At 38.5% G+C, this 26,142-nt stretch overlaps 1 protein-coding gene across 5 annotated transcripts in view; it reads left to right on the forward strand.

The window, feature by feature from the left end:
• Nucleotides 1-26,142, forward strand: part of LOC116822169 (dystrophin-like) — an 836,401-nt gene that overhangs the window by 801,111 nt on the left and 9,148 nt on the right. For all 5 annotated transcript variants that reach the window (XM_075059855.1, XM_075059861.1, XM_032775843.2 and 2 more), the window contains 2 exons: nucleotides 8,453-8,603; nucleotides 20,841-20,960. In XM_075059855.1, the coding sequence (XP_074915956.1) occupies nucleotides 8,453-8,603; nucleotides 20,841-20,960 (271 nt within the window). The remainder of the gene's footprint in view (nucleotides 1-8,452; nucleotides 8,604-20,840; nucleotides 20,961-26,142) is intronic.

The raw sequence follows: 26,142 nt of genomic DNA on the forward strand, positions 1-26,142 counted from the left end.
AAGCCCAACATCTTTTCCTGTGTGATACAGTAATGAAATCATTATTGCATGTTTTTAACATCAGAAGTTACTGCCATGGAAACAACTGTGATTTCATAAACTTGTCATTACCACCTTTAGTGCTGTATCAAATAGGATGAGAAGATACAATTGAGAAGGAATAACGTCTTTATATGGGTACAGAGTCTTCAGTAACTATTAAATATGAGAAGAAAATATATGAAATACAAGTGGAATTTATAGTAAAAATGTGAATTATAATGTCATACAAAATAAAGTTTCATCCACTATGAAAGTTTTACTTTAAATTCTCAAAATTTCTAATTGAGTGCTGAGTTCTAAAGGTAGAACATGTATACTTGATCAAAACTTGCCTTTGTACTAGAATCTCTATATCCAGCATTAGCATAAGTAGCATACTATAGTGTAGCATGGACATGTTTCAGCTAAGCTAGTTGTTCAACAGGATAATTTTAAAGATCATCTTTATAAATCATCTATATAAATATCATGTTATCTGAGAAATTTGCATTAATTTCCTAAGTAGTTTATATCCACCATTTAACTCTGGATTTGATTTTATTAAATCGTTTTTCGTCAGCAGTACAGTGTTGGAATGTTTTTTCCATCAGTGAAGTCAATGGAGTTTTCTGTTGACTTCAGTGGGTGCTAGACTGAGCCCTTAATGAAGCCCTCCTTTGTGTGTCACCTTATAAAACACATCTGAACATTTTGTTTTGAAAAGAAAATATCATCATGGTTACATGTATTTTTACTTGCAAGATCAACTTTCGTTAATTTTTCTCTCTACTGCTAATCTTAACATAATTTTGCTTTTCATAACAAATTTTATAAAACAGAAAAACCCATATATAGACATAGAATCAATACATTTTAATAAGTACAGAGAGAAAACAAAAGCCAAAGAACAAGACTACTAAAGCCAAAATATATTTCTCAGACAACATATAGTAAAGATGAGCCTTAAAGACAATCCCAGATTAAAATACGTCCAAGCCTGAGCTGCTCAAAATATAGAAAAATAGTTTTGTTTAAAAAATATAGAAGTTGTTTCTTTTGGCACTTCCAGGCCTGCTCCTGAAGGAAAGATTGTGGCTTCAGGTGTCAGATCTGGAAGTTGTTCCTGATCCCCTAAGTCCAGATCCATCTCCTTCCCAAATGGGAAGGTGGGTCTACAGGGTTCCCTTGGGCTCTGCGCAGGTTACCAAGCCACCCTCTCATATTCCAGGGTGGAGAACTGGGTCCAGGGAGTTCTGGCACTACTCTTTTGTGAGTCAAGAACTATTCTCAGCTCCTGACCACCTACATTATAACCAGCTCTATTCAAGATTCACAAATATTTTAATTATGAGTACACTGAGTGCCATTAAAATTGTTCCCTTTACTACATCATGGTGTTTGCCTTCATTCTGTTTCATTAATTTTACTACTCTATGTAATAAATGTCAAGATTTTAATAACATCACCGCACTTCAGAGAAGGTCCATGCTGAGAGAATGAGCTATGCTCAGCATTGCACCTGACAATATAAAAAGCATTAATGGTGCTAAAGCTAAAGATAACTATTATCTTTCCCATAAATTGGAAAGTTTTAACGCCCATGGTGAAAAGTAGGCATGTATTGAAGAATGTGCAGAAACGAACAATGGTTGATGAACATTTTGTGATACAATTTAATTCCCCCCTTAATAACTGATAAAACTTTCAGGATCGATAAAGGTGACTGCTGAGTCACTTAACTCTATCAAGACAGAAATGTTCAGTAAGACTATTGTAGAGTTTCATTTTAGTCTGACGAAGTGGGTATTCACCCACGAAAGTGTGTACCCAGGGATCTGCCCAGGATTGTACTTCAGTGTCTAGCCTGTGCCACCATGCGTACCACTGTGGCCACACTCCAACTTCTAGTAAGAGAACATAATCAAAGCTAGCTTGGCTGTGCCTATGCGTGCTGCAGTCGCACCTCCTAATGACAGTTTTAGACATACTTTACACAAAGGGTAAAATATAGTTACTTGGATTTTGATAGTGCAAGGCTTTTTTTTAATGTAAAGTTGATTGATTGATTGATCAAAATATTTATGGTAAATACCAGATTGTATGTGTATATATTTGTATTTTATGAAAGACACTGGCCCAATTTTCTTTCTGTACTTCTAAAATGGTATACCAGATTTATTGTCTTCTGTGATTTCTTCTTCATTTAATAAAAAAAAAGAGAGAATATTAGATAAGATTAAAAATGAGACAGAGAGGGGATCATTTTAAAATTAAGGAACACTGAGGGCTTTTTTTTTTAGGTCTCTTTCAGCTGAAAGTATTGTTTTCAGTTTTAATAAGAAGACAAACCTATAAGAAGGGCAGCCTGCTTAATTGTTGTAGGCTATGTTAACCAAAGTCTCAGTACCCATCAGATTTTCTGTCTGATATTAACTCACCCTGTAATAGGAAGTTACTGTCTCCTAAGCATGTGCTAACCAGTCCATCTGCTTCAGCTGAGGACCTGGTTGTCTTCTTTGACTGATATAAATGTAGAGCAACAGCTATAATTTTGCATATACATAGTTAAGCCAGATAATAGCAGCGTGTATTGCTGTGATGCCTCCTTCAAATTTGTGAATCGGGCATTGAGTCGTTACATGTTCCATGGTCTGTTCTGGGTGAACACCGTTGCTTACTGGAGAATCTTTAATTTTCCATTTGTGTTTCAAGTATGCGCATCTGGCATGATTTGTGAGGATACGGTTTAAGGTTGCCCATAAGCTTCATGGGAGATCGAAACCAGGGATCTTCTGCGTCGCATCTTTCACAAGGTGTTTATTTGTGACTTCATATAAACTCAATTCAGCTTTCCAAGCTTCATCAAGGTTGAAGTTGCATTATTGAAGGTTAGATGCATGGGTCCAAAAGGGCTTACACAACTTCAAGCAGTAGTGACCAGATGTTGTTAAAATCTGGGTGGATGAGAAGACATGGTGGAAAATAACAGCCTTCATGTGGCCCACTCTGTTAAGTGAGAAATCATGACTAATGGCATCAACCTGGTGACCAAACATTGATCAGTGATCTCCTGGTCTTCAGAACAATTCAAGCACCATAACAGCCCTGTTCAGGGCAAAGTAACATGCCACATAGGTTGACCTGATAATGGAACAGAATGGGGAAATTTACAGGGCTAGTGTATCTTTTCTTGTTTGGAGCCACTATATGTTTTTTCCTGCAACGGGAGTGGTTGGCACAAAGGGTAAAGGAATGGATTAAATATTAGAGTATATCCCCAGCAAACCTTAAGGGCCTGATCCAACTCCTATAAAAATCAACAGATGTCTTTCAGTTGACTTTTATGGGACTTGGGATCAGGGCCTTAACAGACACAAATATTCTTTTTTAAGATGGTTCAAATGCTCCACAAATCTTTTTCTCATACAGTACTGTCAGCTCTTGAATTTAAAATTAATAGACTATACATTTAGTTTTAATAAACATTAGTAATCTTGGGAGTTGAAAATGCTGATGTGTTTACAGGTGGTATATGCATGAAGGTCACATAGGAAAGCAAGCATTCTGCTTTTAGACAGTTCAATATGCTCTATTAATACTGCTTTTTAAGAGTTCTTTCTTTTTCTTTACAAAGGAACATTTTTTTAAAAAAAAGATTCATAACCTTTTGTTTCTCTACCTTTTAAGTACTGATTATGCATTCAAATAAAAATTGTCTTTGGCAAATACAGTTGCTCCTCTTCTGTGGAAGAGTCTACTCTAAACAAGAGACTGACGAGGATTGTAACCTTGAATTTGAATCCTGGGAGTATGGGGTTATTTTGAATTCAAATCCTTGGATTTAAACTTGACCCTACTGGTGTGATTTAAAGACTGGTCTAAAACTGCAACGAGCCTATTTCCTAGTTCCCTTTTACATGCAAATGTAATTTCATAAAATGAGTAATTCCCATTGATTTTTAGGCACACTGAGCTGAGGTCTTAATTTCCACAAATCACTACTGTCTAATCTTGAAAGTGTTACACTATTTCTTGAGTGTTCTGTCACTTGGAGCTGAAATCTCACAAGCACGGTTTATAATATTTTGTCTGCACTTGAATTTCATCTGCAGATTCTAGTCCATGTTCAGCTTCTAATCCAATCTTGATATTCCAGATCCTAATGCTGCTTCCTTGACTTTAGTTATTATTAAACTTCGCTACAGCTGTCTAAAATTGTTTTAGTATATAGCCTATGTAAATAAGTTCTGAGTGCTTTTCAAAATCATGTTTGATTTTGTATTACCAAAAAATAGATCAAGACATTTCTGTTGTCTCAGTTGACTGAGAGATTCTTAATTTAAAACTCTATAGTGAGGTACAAAACTATGAACTTTATGGCTGCACTGTATAGCTGTTGGCAAAACACTCATGAAGACCTATCCTAGCATGCATTGTGCTCAGTGTAAATCTGAAAAGGATTCTGTAAGGGTATTTTCTGTTCTATGCAGGAATCTAGAGTGGATATCTCTGGAACATTACAGCTTCTTTATTTGAGAGCAGATTATAGAAGAGGGAAAATACTCTTAAATAATCAGGATTTTTAAAATAAAACATTTGGAAGATCCAGTCTGACTCAGAGTGGAATTTCAAGTGTGTCTAAGATGGATTTTTAAAGGTGTTTGGGTGTTGCTGTACTCAGCATTGCAACACCGAACTGATTTAGGAGCCAAAGACTCATAATTCAAAAGGGTTTTAGGCACTTAGGAACCAAATCCCATTGACAGTCAATGCTTCCTGCTCCAAAATTAATATGCAAAATAAATACCCTGGGAAATAAACTTTTTGTGCTCTGTAATAAACTTATTTCTTAGCATTATTACACATTTTGTTCAAATGTTGCTCACGTACTATAAGGACCACTCACTTATAACATTACGATACTGACTTTCAGACTACTGGATTAAGTAGAAACAATCTGAGGTCTAATAGTGACACACACCAATGTAGTATCTGAGCCATCTCCTAAGGACTTTAAAAACAAAAGAAACGCCATCTCTTCCTTTACAGAAGTTAGAAGTAAATGCTTAAAAAATAATTAAAATTTATTTTTTTTGATTCTTTAGTATGGGGGAAATACAGTTTAGGAATTTTTTTTATTTTAATAATAGTAGCAGGAGTAGTAATATATATTGCCATGGTGCCTTGGAGCTCCAGTCATGGACCAGGACCCCATTGTGCTAGGTGCTTTACAAACATGGAACAAAAAGACCCCAAAGAATTTACAATCTAAGATAACGGATGGATATAGAAAGACTGAGAAGTACAACAATGAGGCAATACTGGACAATATGATAGGCAGTGGTCTCAGCACGCCAGCAACCTAACGGCTGTCAAGTTTCTTGTAGACCTCATGGCAAAGGAGAGTTTTAAGAAGCATAATGAGTTAGTTTTGTGGATGTTCCCATTGAGCTTCTCCCAAGCCTAAGATGCAGCATGAGAGAGATCACAAAAGTGTTCATTTCAAATTTTAATGACTGAGAGATGGAAGCTGGCATCATGATCGAGCAGGAGGTGGGACTTGACCTATACTGAATGAGAGATGGTAGTAGAGTGGGAAGAGTTTTAAGGAGCATAATGAGTTAGTTTTGTGGATGTTCCCATTGAGCTTCTCCCAAGCCTGAGATGCAGCATGAGAGAGATCACAAAAGTGTTCATTTCAAATTTTAATGACTGAGAGATGGAAGCTGGCATCATGATCGAACAGGAGGTGGGACTTGACCTATACTGAATGAGAGATGGTAGTAGAGTGGGGATTGGTTGTGAAGAGCTTATTTGATACAGTAGAAAAGTGGAAGCCAGTTAAGGGGTGCAAAGAGAGGTGACATCAATGTGATGGCCTAGAAAAATGATCTTTGCAGCAGTGTTCTGAATAGATGCAAAAATTTGTCAAAGCCAAAGAAAAGGATTTGCAGACATGAGATAAAAGCCTGGATGAGATGTTTAGCTGTGTGGATGGGTAGGCTGAATCTTGGCAATGTTGTTCAGCGCTAATCTGTGATCCTTTGATGTAGCCTGGATGTGAGGACCTAGAGAGAGGACTGAGTCAAAGATTATTCCCATGTTATGGGCCTGAATAACAGGTAGAATGGTGGTGGTGTCCACAGTGGTCAATAAAAGAGGTAGCCGGGAGAGTTATATTCAGAGCTTTCATTTAGACATGCTGAGCTTGAGCTGACAACAACACATTCACAAGATGATGTCGGATAGACAAGTCAGGATTTTATTTTGGACCGCAGGACACAAGTTTGGGATAGAGATAGTGCCCATTAATTTCAATGGGTTTTTTTCCCATAGGCTTTTGTTCTGTTTCTTTCAATTCTAGAGAAGTACTATCTGTTTAAAATTAAGCAGTTACAGAAAAAGGTCTGTTTATTGTGCACTTACCTGCTTTAGTGGTTATCCTTTCAGAAAGGTTCTTTCGTTTACAGCACCTAGACTCAATACACAAAGTACAGGATTAAGTGATGAATTGAGAAACTTTAAATCAAAAATTGACTACTACAGATGAACTTACCTATGGCTTTGTTTAAAATAACTGTTCAAAATGATGATATTTTTTTATGCTGACCCTCCTGTTTTTCCAAGGTGTATGTGTGTGTCTAAAAGGATAATAAACCTGCTAAACATAGTGTGTGGGAGGTGGGGAATACCATCAGAGTCAAATTGTTAAAAAGGAAATTTACTACATGGGAAAAAAAGAAAATGAAAAGAACTAGCTATCTAAAATCTAAATTATTCTAACACAATATTGTGCATTGATTTATATTTATATAAATATTTTTAATTTCCAAAACTATACTCTTACCTGACATTTTGCCACACATCAGTTTAAGTGGGGGTATTAACTTCTCATAAGAAGCTGTTTCTCCTGTGCACAGAAAGCAATCTTTTAACATGGGTGATTTTGAATCCTCTACCTATGCAGTAGTATCATTTTTACATACATTTTTGTAAAATCAGTTCATTGCTTGGACCGTGAAAGGCTCACTTCATTAATATCTTAGTTCTGGTTGAATAGTTGTTCCTACTATTAAAGTTCTATAGCACTTGTTTTCAAATATTTTAAGCTCTACACATGGGCAGATCCAGAAGATATGTCCAGTGTCAGTTTCTGCTTGATGTATTCAACACCAGTTGTTCTCAGCCCATATTTAAACCATCTTCTGGCTTTTGAGACTTGCCATGTCATCTGTTTAACTACATACTGGGTATTTATTTTAAAAACATATATTAATTTTTCACTATGTATAGTGATTACTATCAAAAAGTCAATATTTGCAATGGAATCTTTGATTATTCCTTACATTTAAAGTAGAATATGTGTGTAGTAATGTTTGGTAAGTATTAAGTAGTTCATAACTTATATAAATATTTCACAGACTATTTTTAAAAAAATGTTCAAGCAATGAGAAAATTAAGCTTATTGTGGAGGGAAAAAAAAAGCTATACCGGTCTACCAAAATTAGATAAAATATGTGCTTGGTGATTTGGAACAAATTGTGATTACATTAGCAAAACAAATAATTAGAGCTGTGTGGAGGATGGACATTTTCATCAGGAATTTCAATTTTTTTCTTCATTGTAAATCAGAACAAAAATTAAAAAAATGGAATTCTCTGCAAAGAAAAATTCAAAATGTCTGTGTGCCCCCTGTAACTGGGGTACCACTGAGTCAACCTGACCCACCAGCCTGGGCTCCCTTTACATGGTACTGCTGTGACAAGCCCCCTCCAGCAGACATACAGGTAGGGACACACCCAGCTGTAGCTACACGCAGATGTTGAGATCACCTAAAAAAGAAAAATAAAAGAAAAGTGTGTATGTGTTTTGGCTTTGTCCCAAATGAGAATTCCCCTCTCCCCTCCCACATTAAAATATTAGAATTTCCCATAGGGTGGAAATTTCCAGTTTTTGACCAGCTCTTAATAGTAAAATGCACTGGTTTGAAGTGCCAGCAATAAATAGATAATGCCCAGCTAGTAAAGTGAGAGATTTCACATTGACTGGTTCAAATCAGGCTGATCAGGATGGGCCAATTTCAGTACCACCGGATGTCTCTTAGTACATTGCCACAGAAATGAGTTGTGGCCTCTGTTTCCATACATTTGAAACCATAAAATGGCACCTTTGTTGGCAGTCTCAGCAAATGGAATGGGCTTGGAATCCAAACTACCATCTCAGATGAATATATTGCCTTTCTAGGTCGTGGTTTAAACCCATTTGTAGGACAAGGTGGGTAAACCTGCAGTACTGTACAGGGCCGGCTTGTGAGCACCTTCTAATACAAGTATTAAATTTAACTTTTAAAAAAGTGCAAGTGTAAGCAAACCTTTCTGCTTACCAATTTCTTACATATAAAAATGTAAAAGATGGTTTTCCTTGATTCTAGCTTACATAAAATTCTCATGGACCTGCAGAATCAGCAACTAACACAGTTATCTGACTGGCTAGCTAAAACAGAAGAACGAACAAAGAAAATTGAGTCAGAGCCCCTGGGCCCTGATCTAGAAGATTTAAAACATCAAGTAGAAGAACACAAGGTAAGCTATTTTACATACGTTTGTTACTGTTTGAGTCGAAATATTGTTTAAAGAAGGAACGTATATCAGTGCCCTTTTCACATTTTTAAAGCTCCAAAACTAGTATTAGAGAAGAGTGGGTTGCATTCATTTATTTGTTTATTGAAGTTTAAGCTTTTCAGAATAACCAAGTCTTTGTATAGGACTGCATTGCAATTCAGAATTTTTTAATAAGACTGGGATTTTCTTTGTTTCTCATATTCATAATTTACTAGACTAGAAATTCTGGTTGGATATCAAGAAAATAGGCAATTGTAATATCCTTTTTATTACAAAGCATAACATTTTAGATTTTATTACTCCTATGTTTCTTTCCTCTAGTTATCTTGTGCTTTCTTATTTGTGTGCTCTAGTAGCAACGAGACACAATTAATTGTTATAATTGGAATTCCAAAGCTCAATAGCAGTACTGGGAGTCTGAGTATGTAGCCCCTGAGCGTTGTAAAGTTATCCAAGTGTAGTCTGTAGCTTTGTAATGGAAGAGGGTTTTTTTGAAAAATGTATTTAATTATGAAAAATAACAAACCAGGAATTGGGGAAAGAAAGATATTTGACCAAGCTTGTTTGTATTCTCATGTAGAAAAGTGTTTCTTAAATTGGAATGATTAAGAGTTAAAAACTGCATAAATTAAAACTAATATAAACATAGGCAAATAAATTCAATACAGCAAATAAGATATAATTCTGGTAAGTCTGTGATAATCACTTTTAAAAGGAGTCTTAAAAGTAGAGTTACATAAAGCAGATTTTTTAATATGGTGCTAAATTCAGTAATTCTGCGTATTTGTGTGTGTGTGTGTATATATAGAAAAAAAAAAATTCTCCTCTCACCCCTATGGGTGGTATGTGTCTTCCTCAACCTCGGGTCCTCTACCAGAGGCCTGGGAGTTTGAGGGTTCTGCGCAGTATCTTAGCTGTTGTCCCTAGCACTGCACTCTTCTGGACAGAGAGCTCTGATGTTGTTCCTGGGATCTGTTGGAGCCACTCACTCAGCTTAGGAGTCACAGCCCCGAGTGCTCCTACCACCACTGGGACCACTTTGGCCTTCACTTTCCACATCCTCTCTAGTTCCTCTTTCAGGCCCTCTGGTACTTCTCCAGCTTCTCATATTCCTTCTTCCTGATGTTGCTGTCACTTGGCGCTGCTATATCTATCACCATCGCAGTCTTCTGGTCCTTGTCTATTACCACGATGTCTGGTTGATTGGCCAGTACCTGCCTGTCCGTCTGGATCTGGAAGTCCACAGAATCTTAGCCCTCCTATTTCTCCACAACCTTCTGTGGAATCTCCCATCTGGTCTTGGGAGGGTCTAGCCCATACGCTGTGCAGATGTTCCTGTACACAATGCCAGCCACTTGGTTGTGCCGTTCAGTGTATGCTGTTCCTGCCTGCATCTTACATCCTGCCACTGTGTGTTGGACTGTCTCTGAGGCCTCTCTGCACAGTCTGCACCTTGGGTCCTCTCTAGTGTGGTAGACCCTGCTTCAATGGATCTGGTGCTCAGTGCCTGTTCCTGTGCTACTATGATCGTGCCTCAGTGCTGTCTTTTAGTCCAGCCCTTTCCAGCCACTGGTAGGATTTCCAATGTCAGCCACCTCAGCTATCTGTCGATGGTACATCCCTGCAGGGTCTTGTCTTGCCATGGCACTTCTTCTGCTTGGTCTTCTCCCATGTCTGCTGCCCTAGCACTGCACTCTTCTGGACAGAGAGCTCTGATGTTTTCCGGGATCTGTTGGAGCCACTCACTCACTTAGGAGTCACGCCCCGATTGCTCCTACCCCACTGGGACCACTTTGGCCTTCACTTTCACATCCTCTCTAGTCCTCTTTCAGGCCCTGGTACTTCTCCAGCTTCTCATATTCCTTCTTCTGATGTTGCTGTCACTTGGCGCTGCTATATTATCACCATCGCAGTCTCTGGTCCTGTCTATTACCACGATGTCTGGTGATTGGCCAGTACCTGCCTGTCCGTCTGGATCTGGAAGTCCACAGATCTTAGCCCTCCTATTTCTCCACACTCCTCTGTGGAATCTCCCATCTGGTCTTGGGAGGGTCTAGCCATACGCTGTGCAGATGTTCCTGTACACAAGCCAGCCACTTGGTTGTCCGTTCAGTGTATGCTGTTCCTGCCTGCACTTACATCCTGCCACGTGTGTTGGACTGTCTCTGAGGCCTCTCTGCACAGTCTGCACCTTGGGTCCTCCTCTAGTGTGGTAGACCCCTTTCAATGGATCTGGTGCTCAGTGCTGTTCCGTGTCTGACTATGATCGTGCCTCAGTGCTGTCTTTTAGTCCAGCCTTCCAGCCACTGGTAGGATTTCCCAATGTCAGCCACCTAGCTATCTGTCGATGGTAACATCCCTGCAGGTCTTGTCTGCCATGGACCTTCTTCGCTTGGTCTTCCTCCATGTCTGCTGCTGCCTCAGGCATTCTCTCAGCAGCTCATCTTTGGGGCCATTCTTACTGATGTCTCCTGATGTTCCGGGTTTCGTCCAGGACAGGGCTTGACGCTCACCAAGCCCCTCCTTCCTTCTTTCCGGTGGTATACGTCTCTGGGTGTTGCTGGGGTGGAAACTCCGTGCATTGTGAGGGCTTCCGGGTCTCACATCGGCAGCCTCCATGTCCTCCTTGGCCAGCTCACATATCGGCAGGGTATCTGATGAGACGGCAGGGCGTATCCGTTGATGGCGTGGATCTTGTTCTTCCCACTGAGCTGGCTCTTCAGGACTGTCTTATCCTTGGTGTACTTGGATGCCCCAGCTATGATGCCTGATAGGACTTTCCATGTTGTGGGGAGGCAGGTTATTGGCCGGTAGTTGGAGGGTTCTGTTCCCTTGCAGGGGTCTTTCATATATACAAACATGTATGCATCATGATAGAAGATAGGAAGATAAATATCAGAAAAAACATAAGGCCTAGGAGATGTGATACCAGAAAGTGTGAAGAGATTAAGATGTCTTTCAACTGTGTTAGTAGTTCAAATTCAGTTCAGTTATAGTACCCAGAAGTTTTTATCATCTGATCCCTTTTATCATCTTGGAATGAGTTGATAGTTTTAGCCCAATTTGTAGAGGGCAAGACTTTGCATCATACAATCTACTGTCAGAAATTAAACCGGGGCGGCAGCAGAGGCCAAGAACTGCATGGAGACTGAACTTTTCACTTAACCATGACACAGAAGAGCTCTCATACTAGTAAGAAACTCTGGAAAAGCTAGTGGTGGTGGTGTTGATTCTTCCTATGCTGTAATTGGTCTGTGGGTAAATAGAAGATTTCAGTTTCCAGGCTTTCTAGTCCAGTCCATTTTCTGAGCACTAAATAAAACTTTTAAAAAAAATGGCAAGTAAAGGTGAAAAGATAATCTGGAGCTGAACAATGTATATGACAAGTTCAGTCAAAAATTGGTTACTGGGTTCTTGTTTTTTCTTTTGACATGTATGGTTTTCAATGCTAATAGCATTTAAGCTAATAATTTCTTGTGCCAGTGATACACTACATTCCCTTTAAGAACTTTGATTTTAATGGATATAATGGGTGCATCTCTTTGTTCTGAGAGTAAAATTCTGGCCACAGTGACTTTAGTGGAATGTTTCATCATTGACTTCAGTGGGGCTAGGACTTCACCCTGGGTCTTCAGGGTATTCAGAAATTTACCTCTCCCATGTACTGATTCCACATTTCTGAATGTGATGAGTCATTTAACCTTGTAGATGCATACTTAAAAACTAAGGTTTCAACTCCATCTTCTCTACCAAGGGATCATTCAGAAAGAAAAGTGATAAAAAAGAGTTTTTTTTCCCCTCCCCACTGGGCATGGATTAAAATTCTTCTCAGTACTACGTACTGTCTGTAGGTAGTAACTGGAGGACAAGATGTTTGCAGACATTTGAAAACTATCTGCAACATTCACATAGAATTTATTTTGTATTATAGTCTACATCAGTGCCCCCTGATTCCTGCAGCATAACAAAGCTGCATACTGCAGCAAAGGTAAATATTCATGACAGCATATAATGTGTGAGGAAAACAGTTGAAACCAAGTTTTATTGCATTAGATATGAACACAAACAAAACAGTGGGTACTTAATTTCAGGATAAGGTATAAGTAATCTCTTTTTTTGAAAGTTTCACATCCTTAGCATGGATGCATACATTCCCAATTACTGCATAGTATTAGTATTGTGGTATTTGCTGGGAGGAACTGGACAATTCAGAAAGCAGAAATGAGAAGATGACATCAAATTGGGCAGTTATAGCCAGAATGGTGGATAGGTTTGTTGGATGGAATGCAGCAACCTCTCTCTTTCTCTTGTGTGTTTCTGTCATACTTATTCTTTCTCCTTATCTCCCTTTGATTAGTTCCTGGCCCCTTGTTTCCTTCCACATCTAGAATATCTGTTTTGTTCATTTTATTTTCTGCCTCTTGACTCAAACTCTGTATCTTTGGTTATTTTTAATCTCCCTTTTCTGTATGTTGTGTCAAATACTGCTCATGCTTTTGAGACTGATACTCCGATTTCTCTTTGTGGGCCCAGGTAGAGTGAGTGAAATCCAGTCCTGAGAAGAGAAACCATTCAGTAAAACAGGTCTAGGATTGATTGTTATTTATGGCCAGGAAAAGACAGAGGAATTCTTACCAGCAAGCTCCCCTTCTTAACTTAGTGTTGTATGAGACTTTCAGCTGAACAGTATAGAAAGGAGTTTCTATCTGAACTGTGCCAAAGACAAACTCCAGGGGGTTTTAAGGCCACAAAAAGGAACATGTTTACAGATCCCACATTAAATTTGCCAAACTACTTTGGCATAATTGTTCAAGAAACTGCAAAAAAGCATTTGACCTGTATTTTAGGTATTTTGTCTGCTTCTGCAAATAGTCTTGGCTATGCATTTTAAAAACTGAAAGAATTCTGCCTGCCTGAGAGAAACTGAAGATTGTTAATTTGCCTAGAAAGGCTGCATATTTAAAATTTTGTGATTTAAACAAAAATGCACTTTTAAAATTATGTGTAGATTTCACTTTGTACAGTTAAACTGGCTAAAATTTTCAGAAGTTTAGAGTTTTGCTGGAGAATTGTGCAAAATTTTCATTATAAAAATAAAATCTTGGAAAGTTGCCACTTTTGGAGTTTGCAATACATCCCTTAAAATGAAAAGGTATGTGGGGAATCAAGGTTGACCATGGAATTTCCCCTCCACCCCCATTTGGATACCTTCATCAGTATCCCAGTACATGATTTGTAATGTTGACGTGTGTTAATTGGAAATTTGACACACAATTTGACACATGATAGTGGTTCTGGTTATTTTGTGTGAAATTCTGGCCTTTAAAAAACAATCCATTGACTTCAGTAGAGCCAGTTTGGAAAAGTGTTAGCAGGAGACATTTTGACTTTTTTACTAAGGAAGATGCTGCAATTACATAGATCCCTGTGAGCTAGTACAATACTCTGCCTGTGCCTCTTTTGATCAAATTGATAACTGTATATTTTGGGAATAATTTCTTTTTAGAAGTAATGATAATAGTAGACCTGGGAACAGATCTGTCATTAATGGCCTTCAGGGTGGTGGGTTGAGTAGATTGGTTTGTTTGTTTTTTGAGAATCTGTAAGCCTACCACTGATTTGGATTTATTTAAGATTAATAAGTGTGTATGGGTGGGGGTGGGGGAATACAAGGAGCACACAGTGAGACAGAGCAGAGAGTCCTGTATTATTTAAGGCTATTTGCCTTGCTTACAGTCTCCCCCTGTCCTATGTATTGCAGATGCTGGTTACATTTCTCTCTGTATAACATTGCTGTATTCTGTCATGTTGAAAGATGACTATCCTCTGATGACCTTTTGTCTTTGTTACATGACTGACGCCTGCCTCATTCTTAAAAAAGTCTGATATAAATTTGAGCTGTTGCCTTGTTTAATCCCCATTGCCTCTAGGCATAGGAAACTAGCTTATTTGGATTTCATTCTGCATGTCTGAGACTTACACTGTGAAAATTGGGGTACTCTCTTGTCAAATCTCTCTTAACGATGTAGTCAGGGAGCTCACTGGATTTTTAACCTTCTGATGTTATAATTGAACCATTTTAACCCGAACACCCCGCTGACTGGAGGATCTGGATCTAATTTTCAGACCTGGGCCCTTCTCTGGTTTTCATGTCACTGAACAGCAGTTGTACACAGTTGCTCACACTCCTTCCACAAAAATCATGTTTGAGTGGGTAGGTATGAATAGCCCCATTTTTCTTTTTTGATTCCAATTACTTTGATACATGGCACAATTATATACATCATCTGTCAGAGAAAACCATTCTATTCTCTGAAACATCTGTTGTATGCTGCTGTGGAAAAGGGCAGTTTGTCCACTGCAGACAGAGTTTATTATTTGAGGCTATATTGATTTATTGTTGTTTTATCCTGTTACTCCTTGATTTAATTGCCAGAGAATCAGTCAGCTAAGCACATTTCTAGTGACAAGAGTGGGGAGGTAGTTCGTGAAGCAGAATAGGAGCTCTGTCTAAATCTGCTTTTGGTGCTGCTAGAGTACTTTATTATTTTTGTTATCCCAACATTTGTTCGATTGTGCTTTTGTCACTGTGTGTGAGTGGTGTCCAGTTATATTTCACCAGTGATTTGATACAATGCAGTTGTTCTTAAGAGTGGGAAGGAATCCTATTTTTGTTCTTGCATTATAGTTTGTTCCTATGAATTGCCATGACAGTGAGAGAGACAAGGTAGGTAAGGTTACATATTTTATTGGACCAACTTCTGTTGGTGGAAGGTTCAGATTTTCAAACCAAACAGTTATTTAGGTCTGGGGAAAGAAATCAGTAACTGAGCTAAAAACAAATTGGGATTGATAGTTAAGAGTAGGGAGTAACAGATGTCACTTGAGAGGGAGTGGGTAATAAAGGTTAGAGTGTCACCCAGAAGGGGTATGAAGTGAGAAGTATCCACACATGGGTGATGTGGTGTTTTTGTCTTCTATAATTTTTCAGTGTGAGTTCATTCGAGAACATAGTGATTGTCTGGTTTCACCCAGTACACAGGTCAGAATGAGTAATAATATAGTACATATGATATGCAGAGCTGCTACAGCTAATGACATTTATATAGCAAAGGTTCCCTAACACTTTCAATTATGTGACCTGTTTTCAGTTGCTTAAACCTTTTCTAGACTTTACCTATTCTGGCTGAAATTTTCCAAGTTTTCTCTTTCCCAGGTTGTTTTGGTGATGTTTGTTTTTAATGTTTAACCTTTCCTGAGAGCAAGGAAAGGGGAAAAATAGGTAGTTTTGCCAGTGTTAATTCCACTCCTCCTCAATAATTTCACTGAAAAGCTCTGGCAACTATAGTGTTTCAGACATGGCAATGGGATAGCCCTGGGATCAAAGAGGTGTCTTTTGCTGTCCCCATGAAAAGGTACCAAAATGTATCCAAATTATAAGTCTCTGAAAATTGCTATTTTTACATGCTCAGAAGAGCTTGATTTTAAAATCTTTGAACATCCCATCTGCACTGAGAATGCCTCACAGAACTCCCTGCCTACTGACTGCACTGAGTGTGTTCCAGTCTCAGGGAGAAACACTAGATCTGGAGAACAAGGAAAAGAAGACTACAACAGCAACTATTTTGGCCTAGGGGGAGGTATACCAGACTGAAAAACAGAAAGAGACCATGAGTTCTGGTCTCAACAATTCCAGTGACTGAAGTTAATAATTTTATGCCATTCAAAGCTCTTATTATTGAACTACACTCCTCTCTCGTAGATTCTAGTCTGCGGCTAGCTAGTGAAATTTGCACGCTCTACTACCCTTCGTTGCAGTTTGTGAAGAAAGAGGGGAAGGGGGTTGCTTATGCCTTCTCCATGCCTTCTGAGGCTCCCCTCTACCAGGGTAATCCCAAGTGGAGGACTTTTTCTCTTGTGTAAGTCCTCTGCAAAGAATTTCCCAAGGGAATGGAACAAAACCAAAAATCTGCCCCACTATATTGATTGTGACCATTCAAAATAATAAGGGAATGTGGTCTAGAAGGAATTAGTATAAGGTAGGCACATAACTCATTGAAAGACCATACTCAAAATGTACTGATCAATGGATCGCTGTCAAACTGGTAGTGCTTGTCTAATAAGTATTATGTGGGGGTCTGTGCTGGGTCTTGTATTATTCAATATTTTCATTAATGACTCAGATAACGAAGTGGGGTGTATGCTTATAAAATCTGTGGATGATACAAAACTGGAAGGGGTTACAAGCACTTTGGAGGACAGCATTAGAATTCAAAATGACCTTGACAAATTGGAAATTGTGCTGAAATCAAACATATTTAATTCAGTATAGCCAAGTGCAAAGTACTACACCGAGGAAGGAAAAAATCAAAGCACAACTACAAAACGGAGAATAACTAGAAAGGCTGTAGAATTGCTGAAAAGGATCTGAAGTTGTAGTAGATCACAAAGTGAATATGAGTCGTCAGTGCAATGCAGTTACAAAAAAGGCTAATATTTTCTGGAGTGCATTAATAGGAGAGTTATATGTAATGCACAGAAGGTAATTGTATCCAGGTTTGGGTCCACACTTTAAGGAAGATGTGGAAGAATTGGAGATAGTTTTTAGGAGAGTAACAAAAATTATAATGATAAGGTTTAAAAAACCTGACATATGAGGAAAGGTTAAAAAACCCAAAACTGGTCATGTTTAGTCTTGAGAAAAAGGTGACCGGGGAAGAGGGGACCTGATAAATCTTGCAGTATGTTAAGGAATGTTATAAAGAAGACAGTGATCAATTATTCTCCCTGTCCACTGAAGGTAGGACAAGATATTATGGGCTTAATCTGCAGAATCGGAGATTTAGGTTACATATTAGAAAAAACATACTAATTATAGGGGTGGTTAAGCTCTGGAATAGGCTTCCAAGGGAGGTGTGGAATCCCTGTCCATTAAATGTTTTTAAGAACAGAGTAGTCAAATGCATGTCAGGGATTTGGTCCTGCTTCTGCGCAGGCAGCTGGACTAGATGTTAGTTGGAGGTGGCTTCCTGCCCTGTATTTATGAGAGTCTCTCCATTATCAAAATGTTAATTGACAGTATGCGGGTGTTACTTTTTAAGTATAATTACCAAGAGAAAACAGGTGTAAACTGAAATGTGTTACATAAGAACATAAGAATGTCCATAATGAGTCAGACCAAAGGTCCATCGAGCCCAGTATCCTGTCTACCGACAGTGACCAATGCCAAGTGTCCCAGAGGGAATGAACCTAACAGGTAATGATCAAGTGATCTCTCTCCTGCTATCCATCTCCACCCTCTGACAAACAGAGGCTGTGGACACCATTCCTTACCCATCCTGGCTAATAGCCATTAATGGACTTAACCTCCATGAATTTATTCAGTTCTCTTTTAAACCCTGTTGTAGTCCTAGCCTTCACAACCTCCTCAGGCAAGGAGTTACACAAATTGACTGTGTGCTGTGTGAAGAAGAACTTCCTCTCGATTTTTTTTAACCTAGTTGCATAGAATTCATTGTGGCCCCTCTACTCTTATGATGGGAAAGTAAATAACTTTCTATTCACTTCTCACACCACCATGATTAGGTATACCTCTCTTATGTATACCCCCCACTTAGCTCTCTTCAAGCTGAAAAGTCCAGTCCTTTAACTCTCCTCATATGGACTCATTCCAATCCGTAAGCATTTAGTTGCCCTTCTCTGAACCTTTTCTAGTGCCAGTATATCTTTTTTGAGATGAGACCACCACATCTGTACACAGTATTCAAGATGTGGGCATACCATGGATTTATACAAAGGCAATAAGATATTCTCCCTCTTATTCTCTATCCTTTTTTGAATGATTCCTAACATCTTGTTTGCTTTTTTGACTGCCACTGCACACTACATGGACATCTTCAGAGAACTGTCTGCGATGACTCCAAGATCTCTTTCCTGATTAGTTGTAGCTAAACTAGGCCCCATCATATTGTATGTATAGTTGGGGTTATTTTTTCCAGTGTGCATTACTTTACATTTATCTAGATTAAATTTCATTTGCCATTTTATTGCCCAATCACTTAGTTTTTTGAGATCTTTTTGAAGTTCTTCACAGTCTGCTTTGGTTTTAACTATCTTGAGCAGTTTAGTATCATCTGCAAATTTTGCCACCTCACTGTTGACTCCTTACTCTGAAACATGAAACATGCAGATGGATGGTGACTTCTGCATATTAAGTTTTCCTGATTTTTCCCAATACAAGAGCTTTTTCAGTTGCTTATAACTTTGCCAAACTTTAACCATTTGGGATGAAGTTTTCCATGCTAGATCTGTCTCCCACTGATTTTTTTCCTTTGAAAATTTCAACCATAATAGTTCTGTCATTCTTGAGAATTAGGGTAGGGAAAAAATTGTGGGACCCCTCCCCATGTTAAATATAATCTATTAACTTGTGTTTTAGATGCTCTAGTGTCCCCATGCTTTAGAGCAGGGAATTAACATTTGATGGATGGGTCATCTTTGTGACAGGGATGTGCTGTTATCATCTCTATAAAAACTGCCCAAATTTGGCTAAGTTATAAAACTTTTAAATATTGCAGTTTGCTTATGCTCAGTACAGATTTGTTAAATTTTAGCAGTATAAATCCCCAAAGGTCCTGTCTTCACTGATCGTACTCCAGCCTGGAGCTGGGCAGGATTTTCTTTGCAATTTGTATCTCTGGGGTGGTGTTAACTGGATCTGGGTCTGGGCATCAGAACTGATAACAGGGAGCCTGCACTTTGATAGCGATCCCCTCCCCTAGGTCAGGCAGTAGAGGGCACAACTTCCAGACCTGGGGGAGCATGGAAATAATAGAACTGGACAAGTCTAGAGAGAGAGACTGGAGCAACAAGCTGACAACTTTAATTCACCTCTCCTCTGCATATGTTTTATTATAGTCTTTAATTACATTATCATATACTGGCTTTTTCCACCAGAACCTTGCCTTGTTCAGTGCATAAGGCAGAGCTGCTCTGGGGACGCAACAAGGTTGTGCAGTAAAAGATATTGTTGTCTGTAGGACCTTTGTTTCACTTATTGCAGAAGTTAGAAGGAGAACAAGCAAGAGGTCACAGGAAGAGAAAGGATAGTCTCATGTCTGAGGCAGTTTTATGCTGCCCTATGGAATTCAGTTCTACAGAGTTCCTATGTGATATTGGGCAAGTACTGAAACCAGATTTTTTACAGGTGATTTCTATTTGTTCCTCTCTGGGTTCCTGACTTGAGACCCTGGGATCTGATTTCCAGAAGTGCTAAAAATTCGCAGCTGCAACTACAGTCAGTAGGAACAGTACTTGCAACATATAAAGTGTTATGCAATGCTAGGTACTATGGTCCTCAGGCCCTAATCTCTCTATGCCTGTAAAATGGGGATGCTTCCACTCATCTGAAAATAAATTCATTAATATTTGTAATGCACTCGGACTATCATGTCGAGTGCCAAAGAAAAGGCCATGAGGTAGTTAATACTCAGTAAATAAAAGAAAACAAATGTCCATTAAGGTAAAATGTAAACTATCTTCAGAGCAAGGTTTGAATAGTGTACAGTAAATAAGGCAGGGACTACACATTGAACAATAAGGAGAAAAAACATATTGAATAGCTGCTCATTAAGTAGGCACCAATCATCCTGTGTACTGATTGAAGCAGGGGTCCTGTGGCAAAAATAGTATGTGATCATGTAATTCAAGACTGCATCATAATGCACCCACACAAGAGGGGGCAAAGTTAAGGTTGCACAGGCAACCCTTAATACTAGTATTTCCTAAGTTTTGCGTATTTGACATTGCAACGTTAATAATGTTCTTTAACATAGTTTTTATGTGTAATACTATAACACATACAAACACTGTTAAAAAAGTAATCTAATAGCCATTTAAAATGAGTAAGCTATTGATATTTATAAAATGTCAACTGCACAAGCTCAACAAATCTTTTTCAATCCAAAGTTTTATTCTAAATGTTGATGAGAGAACTAAACACTTAGAGAAGAAAGACAGATTGTACTAGATAGTTTTCAGGAAAGGGACAACTATATTTGCATATTGTAGCACCTTACTGCTCATGTATTCCCATTTTTTAGTCAATGAGATTCTACTCTGGCACAGAACTGTGTTTGGGGACTGGAATCTTCCTGTCTAAAGAGCAATAATAGATTTTTTTCCCCCTTTTCTTTTTAGGCACTTCAAGAAGACTTGGAACAGGAACAAGTCAGGGTGAATTCCCTTACTCATATGGTAGTTGTGGTGGATGAAAGTGGTGGAGATAAAGCTACTGCTGCACTAGAAGAACAACTTCAGGTAAATGTTGAATTACTTTATATATTAAAAAAATAGCATCCATCTTAAGCATCCCTCAAGAAATATTTGAGATCGTTTGTTTTTAAAATATTTTTCTCAGTCCTGTTTTTATGTGCATGGCTAAACGTAAATATTTGGGGGGGAAGTGCCTTAACTATTTAAAAATAAGAAGTTTTTTTGGTATGAAATCAGAAAAAGGGGTTACATGCCATCTGTAAACTAAAGATAAAAAGCAATTGTCCAGCCTTCCTGCACTATGTACACAAAACCCTTCTTTTAGGTTCTTTGGTACAACATTCACTCTGACAATATGTCTGAAATATTTGATCAAAATGAGCTTTAAATGATTTCGTAAGCTCTGAGTTACTCCAGACACAGTGGTACAAGCATACCTGTCCTGTATGCAATCTCAACCACCTTATCTTATTTTCTCATTTTTTTCTGTGTGCATTTGTTTTGTATCCTGGTGAAATGTCATCTCTCCAGCCAGCTGCTTCAGGCTACTTCTTTCTGACACAGTTTAGTCTCATGCTCAATCTCCAAATAGGGGAATGAGAGGGAAACAAGTTGGCTGCAACCGCTTTAGGGCTCAGACTTAAACAGACATTTTCACGTTCATCTGGTTCAACAACAAAACTGAGTTGTTTGCAACCATCTCTGTTCCTGATGCTGCATTATCCTGTGCCACTGGGGTACTGAAATTACAAGAGCAGTTCCTAAAGAAATGCAGTATTCATTGTGGCTGATAAACTGAGGAAAATTGTCATAACATGGAACAACATACCACATCTTACTTAACCTTTTTAAAAAAATAAAGAAAGAAAAAAAAAAGCGGGGGGGCGGGGAGGAGTCCAAGAACTAGAGATCTTTTCTAAACTTTCCATGCTGTGTACAGGAACAATAAGTGATAAATTACACCTCTTCCACTGAAATAATATCTCATTCATGGTGTAAAAAAGAGGGAGCCAGTGGATAGTCGGGAAAGTCAGAATAAATGTTATGTTAATTAGTCTACTGGAAGAAAGTGTGACCACTGCTTCTTATGCCAAATAGATGTTTCACTACTAGCTTGTTTTCCCCCAGTCCCTCGTTCACCTCTATTAGTTGCCTCTCATCTATTTTAGATAGTCTCAGACCCAAAAGAGGTTACAATCTTTTATGTTTGTACATTGCCTAGCACAGTGGAGCTCTAACTGGGGACACTAGGTGCTAGTGCAGTGCAAATGATAATCATCAGCAGACAGTCAATTAAATGCAAAAGTGCCAAATTCAAAACTGTTAAAAGGAAATGTATTTTCACACAATGCAGTTAGTCTTCTCTGATCTAGCATAGCATTTCCTACATTTAACGGGCATACCTTTAGGCACTCGGGTTTAAAAAATGTGCCCATAGTTATTACCGGAATTCTTAAATATGCAAGCACAAAGTCAGAAAAGCAGATATTGTTCTGAATTATATATGCACAGATATATTGCCATTGAGCAGTATAAATGTGGCTTTTAAACTGTAAACCTCATTGGAATGTATGTGACAGACTGCACAGTACCAGAAGTGTCCAGAAGAACAGTTGACTCAGCAATAATTATAAGAAATTTCATTTCTAAATTTTGTTGGAAAAACAAAATTTTTCAGTTGAAATTATTTTTCCAATAAAGTGTGTTTGCAAAGAATTTTTTCAATGGGGGGAGAAAAACATTGTTGAAAAAACTTCAAACAGCTCTAGTTACAAGGGTCTTGCACATCTGGGCAGGACCAGTCACACTGTGATCCTTAGGTCTCAAGGATCAGGTTGGGGGCAGTCAGTGTTTTCATTGTCTTCTGCTGTTTAGTTCTCTTGTGACTATGATGTGCAACTTCCAAGCTGATTGTGTTCTCGAGGAGATTCAAAAGTACAGAAGAAACTAGTTCGAGCAGGGACTATTAACAGCCATACTGATACAATAGCATGAAAAAAAAACCCTATAGGTATGTTTATGAAATCTCTGAGTGTAAGACACAATAACTTATGTTTTTTCCACTTACTATGGAAAAGAATTAGACTTTTGAAGGCACACTGAACTGCCCCTCTATTGGTGGAATACAAGTTCCATGGTAAAGTACAGAGGAGATATAATTTCATCATTGGGAATTGAAAGCTCTAATGTGGCCATCTTAGCCTTCAATTATTTGCAGCATCTTCACTGCCAGATTTTCACAGACATAAGGACTCTGATTATTGAGGGGAGGGATAGCTCAGTGGTTTGAGCATTGGCCTGCTAAACCCAGGGTTGTGAGTTCAATCCTTGAGGTGGCCATTTAGGGTTTTCAGGATTGGTCCTGCTTTGAGCAGTGGGTTGGACTAGATGATCTCCTGAGGTCCCTTCCAACCCTAAGAATCTATGATTGCAACAAAGTTTGTAATGCCTTACATTTGAAAGATAAATCAGAAAATCTTCCTCAGTTTCATCTGTCACGTTAGCTGAGATTTAGTTTTATTTTCTCACTTAGGTCTTTGTGGTTCCCATCATCCTCTGAAATGAAATTAGTATTGGGTAGACTGCTTTTTCTGTGAAACATCTGGAGGGTAATTCCTCCTTTCATTTCATGGAAATGAAATGTGTGTTTAGGTTAAAAATGTACTAAATATAATTAGTTACATTACTGTTCCCTGCACAGGAGACTTTTTACAACACAATTTAGGCTTACCCTGCCCCCATTAAAGACATACTTCTGTTTTGCTGTTCAGAGAGCATGTAGGTGGAGAGTTGAAAAAAGCTAATAGTGCAATCATAGACAATAATTTTGCATTAATTTAGTACTTACGGGGCATATGCAACTTATGTTTTTTTTGTAGGATACAAAATAGTGATATGCACATCTCAGAAAGTTCAGAGGTGTGGCTAAAAACAAATAAGCACCCAAACTTAATGCGATCTTTGAAATTTTGGGGGTCCTCTTCTTCTCTCTCTGTGGGTCCACCCCACACCTTCAACACTACTATCCTCGCTGTAGGGGACTGCGAAAGACTGTGTCACGGCCTAGCTAGGGTTATATCCGCTTTCTTGGCGGCCTTGTGAAAAGCCCCTGCTTGCTAAGTGGCTGGTCATTGTAGGACACGGCATGCCAGTTATAACTTGCTTTTAACTGGTTGAAACCAGTTTGTATGGTCTTAGGCCAAAGTGCGGACATAGCCTGTGGGAAGTCCCTTCTTGCATATGTGTGAGTTGCTTTGTATTGTGTATATATAGCTGTATGCTCCCGGTCCCGCCTTTGGACTCCGATCCAGGCCGAGCTGAGCTTCGGTGCTGGGTTCCCTGCCTCCGTGACAGCAACGCCCAGAGTCCCTGTTGCGGGTGTGTCACGTTACCTTCATTAAAGCCAATAACTCACGGTGTGTGTGGGTCTTGTTCTTGCAGAGCACTCAGGGTAGGCCCGTAGCCTCCCACGAATGTTACACTCGCCGTTCTTCAGGACCAAGGTCAAGTAATCAGATCTCCCCCTCCCCTTTGTACTAGTGGTGGCAACAGCAGTTACATTTATTGGCACTCTGATGCTTTCTTGATGGTATAGCTCCACCTTGAAAATACGCATTGAAATCTCCAAGCTGAATGAGATTCCTTGTTCGAGGGTGTTAGTGGCATGATGTACTATGGAGTGTGACAAGCTAGCAGTACTGTGCACAGTATAGCTATACTTAGGAACAAATCATTCTGTTTCTCCTGAGAAATACTAGTGCATTTTTTATTTATATATGGTTCATATAGGTGTTTCACTTGTAGCTCCAACAGCAAAGTGAGACATACAAGCTTGTCTACATACTCACACACATTCAAAATATGTACTCTTGTTAAAATTCAGATTTCTAGATGCTTAAGTGTTTTGGTATGTCTTACAACTTTAAAAATGTGACCCATTCTCTGTCAAGTTTTCATATATTACTGAAGCATTTCTAATGAAAATGGGACCATTTTAGAACACCTGCTGTTTGGGGGGCGGGGAGGGTACACTTCTTGCCTGTCTATGTTTTCACAGCCAAATTACTGCTTATGTGAATTTTCAGAGGTGAGAAAATGGTGAAATAAAATGTTGGAGAATGTCATGACTTCCTCCCCTCAGTTTCCCTTTGCCCCAGTCAGAGTTCACCTGCTATTATCTCTCTCAACTTTGATTTTGTAGAAGACACGATAATGTTGTCAAATACTTATTTAAAAATGTGTTATAAAAACACACACACAATATTACATTCATAAAACTACATTAAAAGAACATTAAGGTAGCAAAGTCGAACATTTACGATAGGAAATACCAGAATTAAGGTTGTCTGTGTAGCTTTTTTCCATAGGAGCCTTGAATTTTTCTAGTATATCATTGAAAGACAAACCTCTTGTTAAACCAAAATTATTAATTAAAACCACTATCTTTAGCAAAATTGAGTAACTCTGTGCTGGGGAAAATGTGGATTCACTATTTTTATGATGAAATTAACAGTTTATAAATTTAAAATCTACTTTTGCCATCCAGTATCCAGTGAATCCCACTTTTTCATGTGTGTATATATGTGCAGCAAGAGAGCCACAGTAAGTTATTTGCAGCTACCCATTCAAATTTGGCCTTACCTACAACACTGGAAAAAAAAAACCTTTAAAAGCTCTTTGGCTTGCCTAACTAATGCTTCTAAGATGGTACTGACATCAACTCCGCCCCTGGGAATCCAGGATGCAAAAACCTCATACAATTACTGCACCATATGCACCACTAAATCAATCCCAGCACCTTTCACAACATAGTATTCACTTTATCATCTAATAGTGGCAATTTTTATCCTTATCAACAGGTTATAACTCCATCTTTTATAAGATTACAGAGATTTTTACAATCAACTTGTACTTCTCTTGGCACACACATAAATCTGTATACCTGAGCCTACTTCTTGAAAATATGCTCTTAAACTTGCCTGGACATAGTGTCTAATGCAGCTTACTCTTTTCCTGAAATTTAGAGAGCAGACAAGTAACTGTCCCTTATTAAACACTGTTTCTAACATTTCAGAGTTACTTCAACTATCCATGTATGATAGACCTTGTCTTGCATTTCTTGCGCCTTCCATTTTTAAATATAAGGTACCAGTGTTCTTTTTGGGTCAATATTTGTCTGTCAAAATGAAATAATCTCTCATCTTCTATTTGAATTTCATTATCTGGC

This window comes from Chelonoidis abingdonii, chromosome 1, assembly GCF_003597395.2.
Source record: "Chelonoidis abingdonii isolate Lonesome George chromosome 1, CheloAbing_2.0, whole genome shotgun sequence".
NCBI classification, from domain to species: domain Eukaryota; kingdom Metazoa; phylum Chordata; order Testudines; family Testudinidae; genus Chelonoidis; species Chelonoidis abingdonii.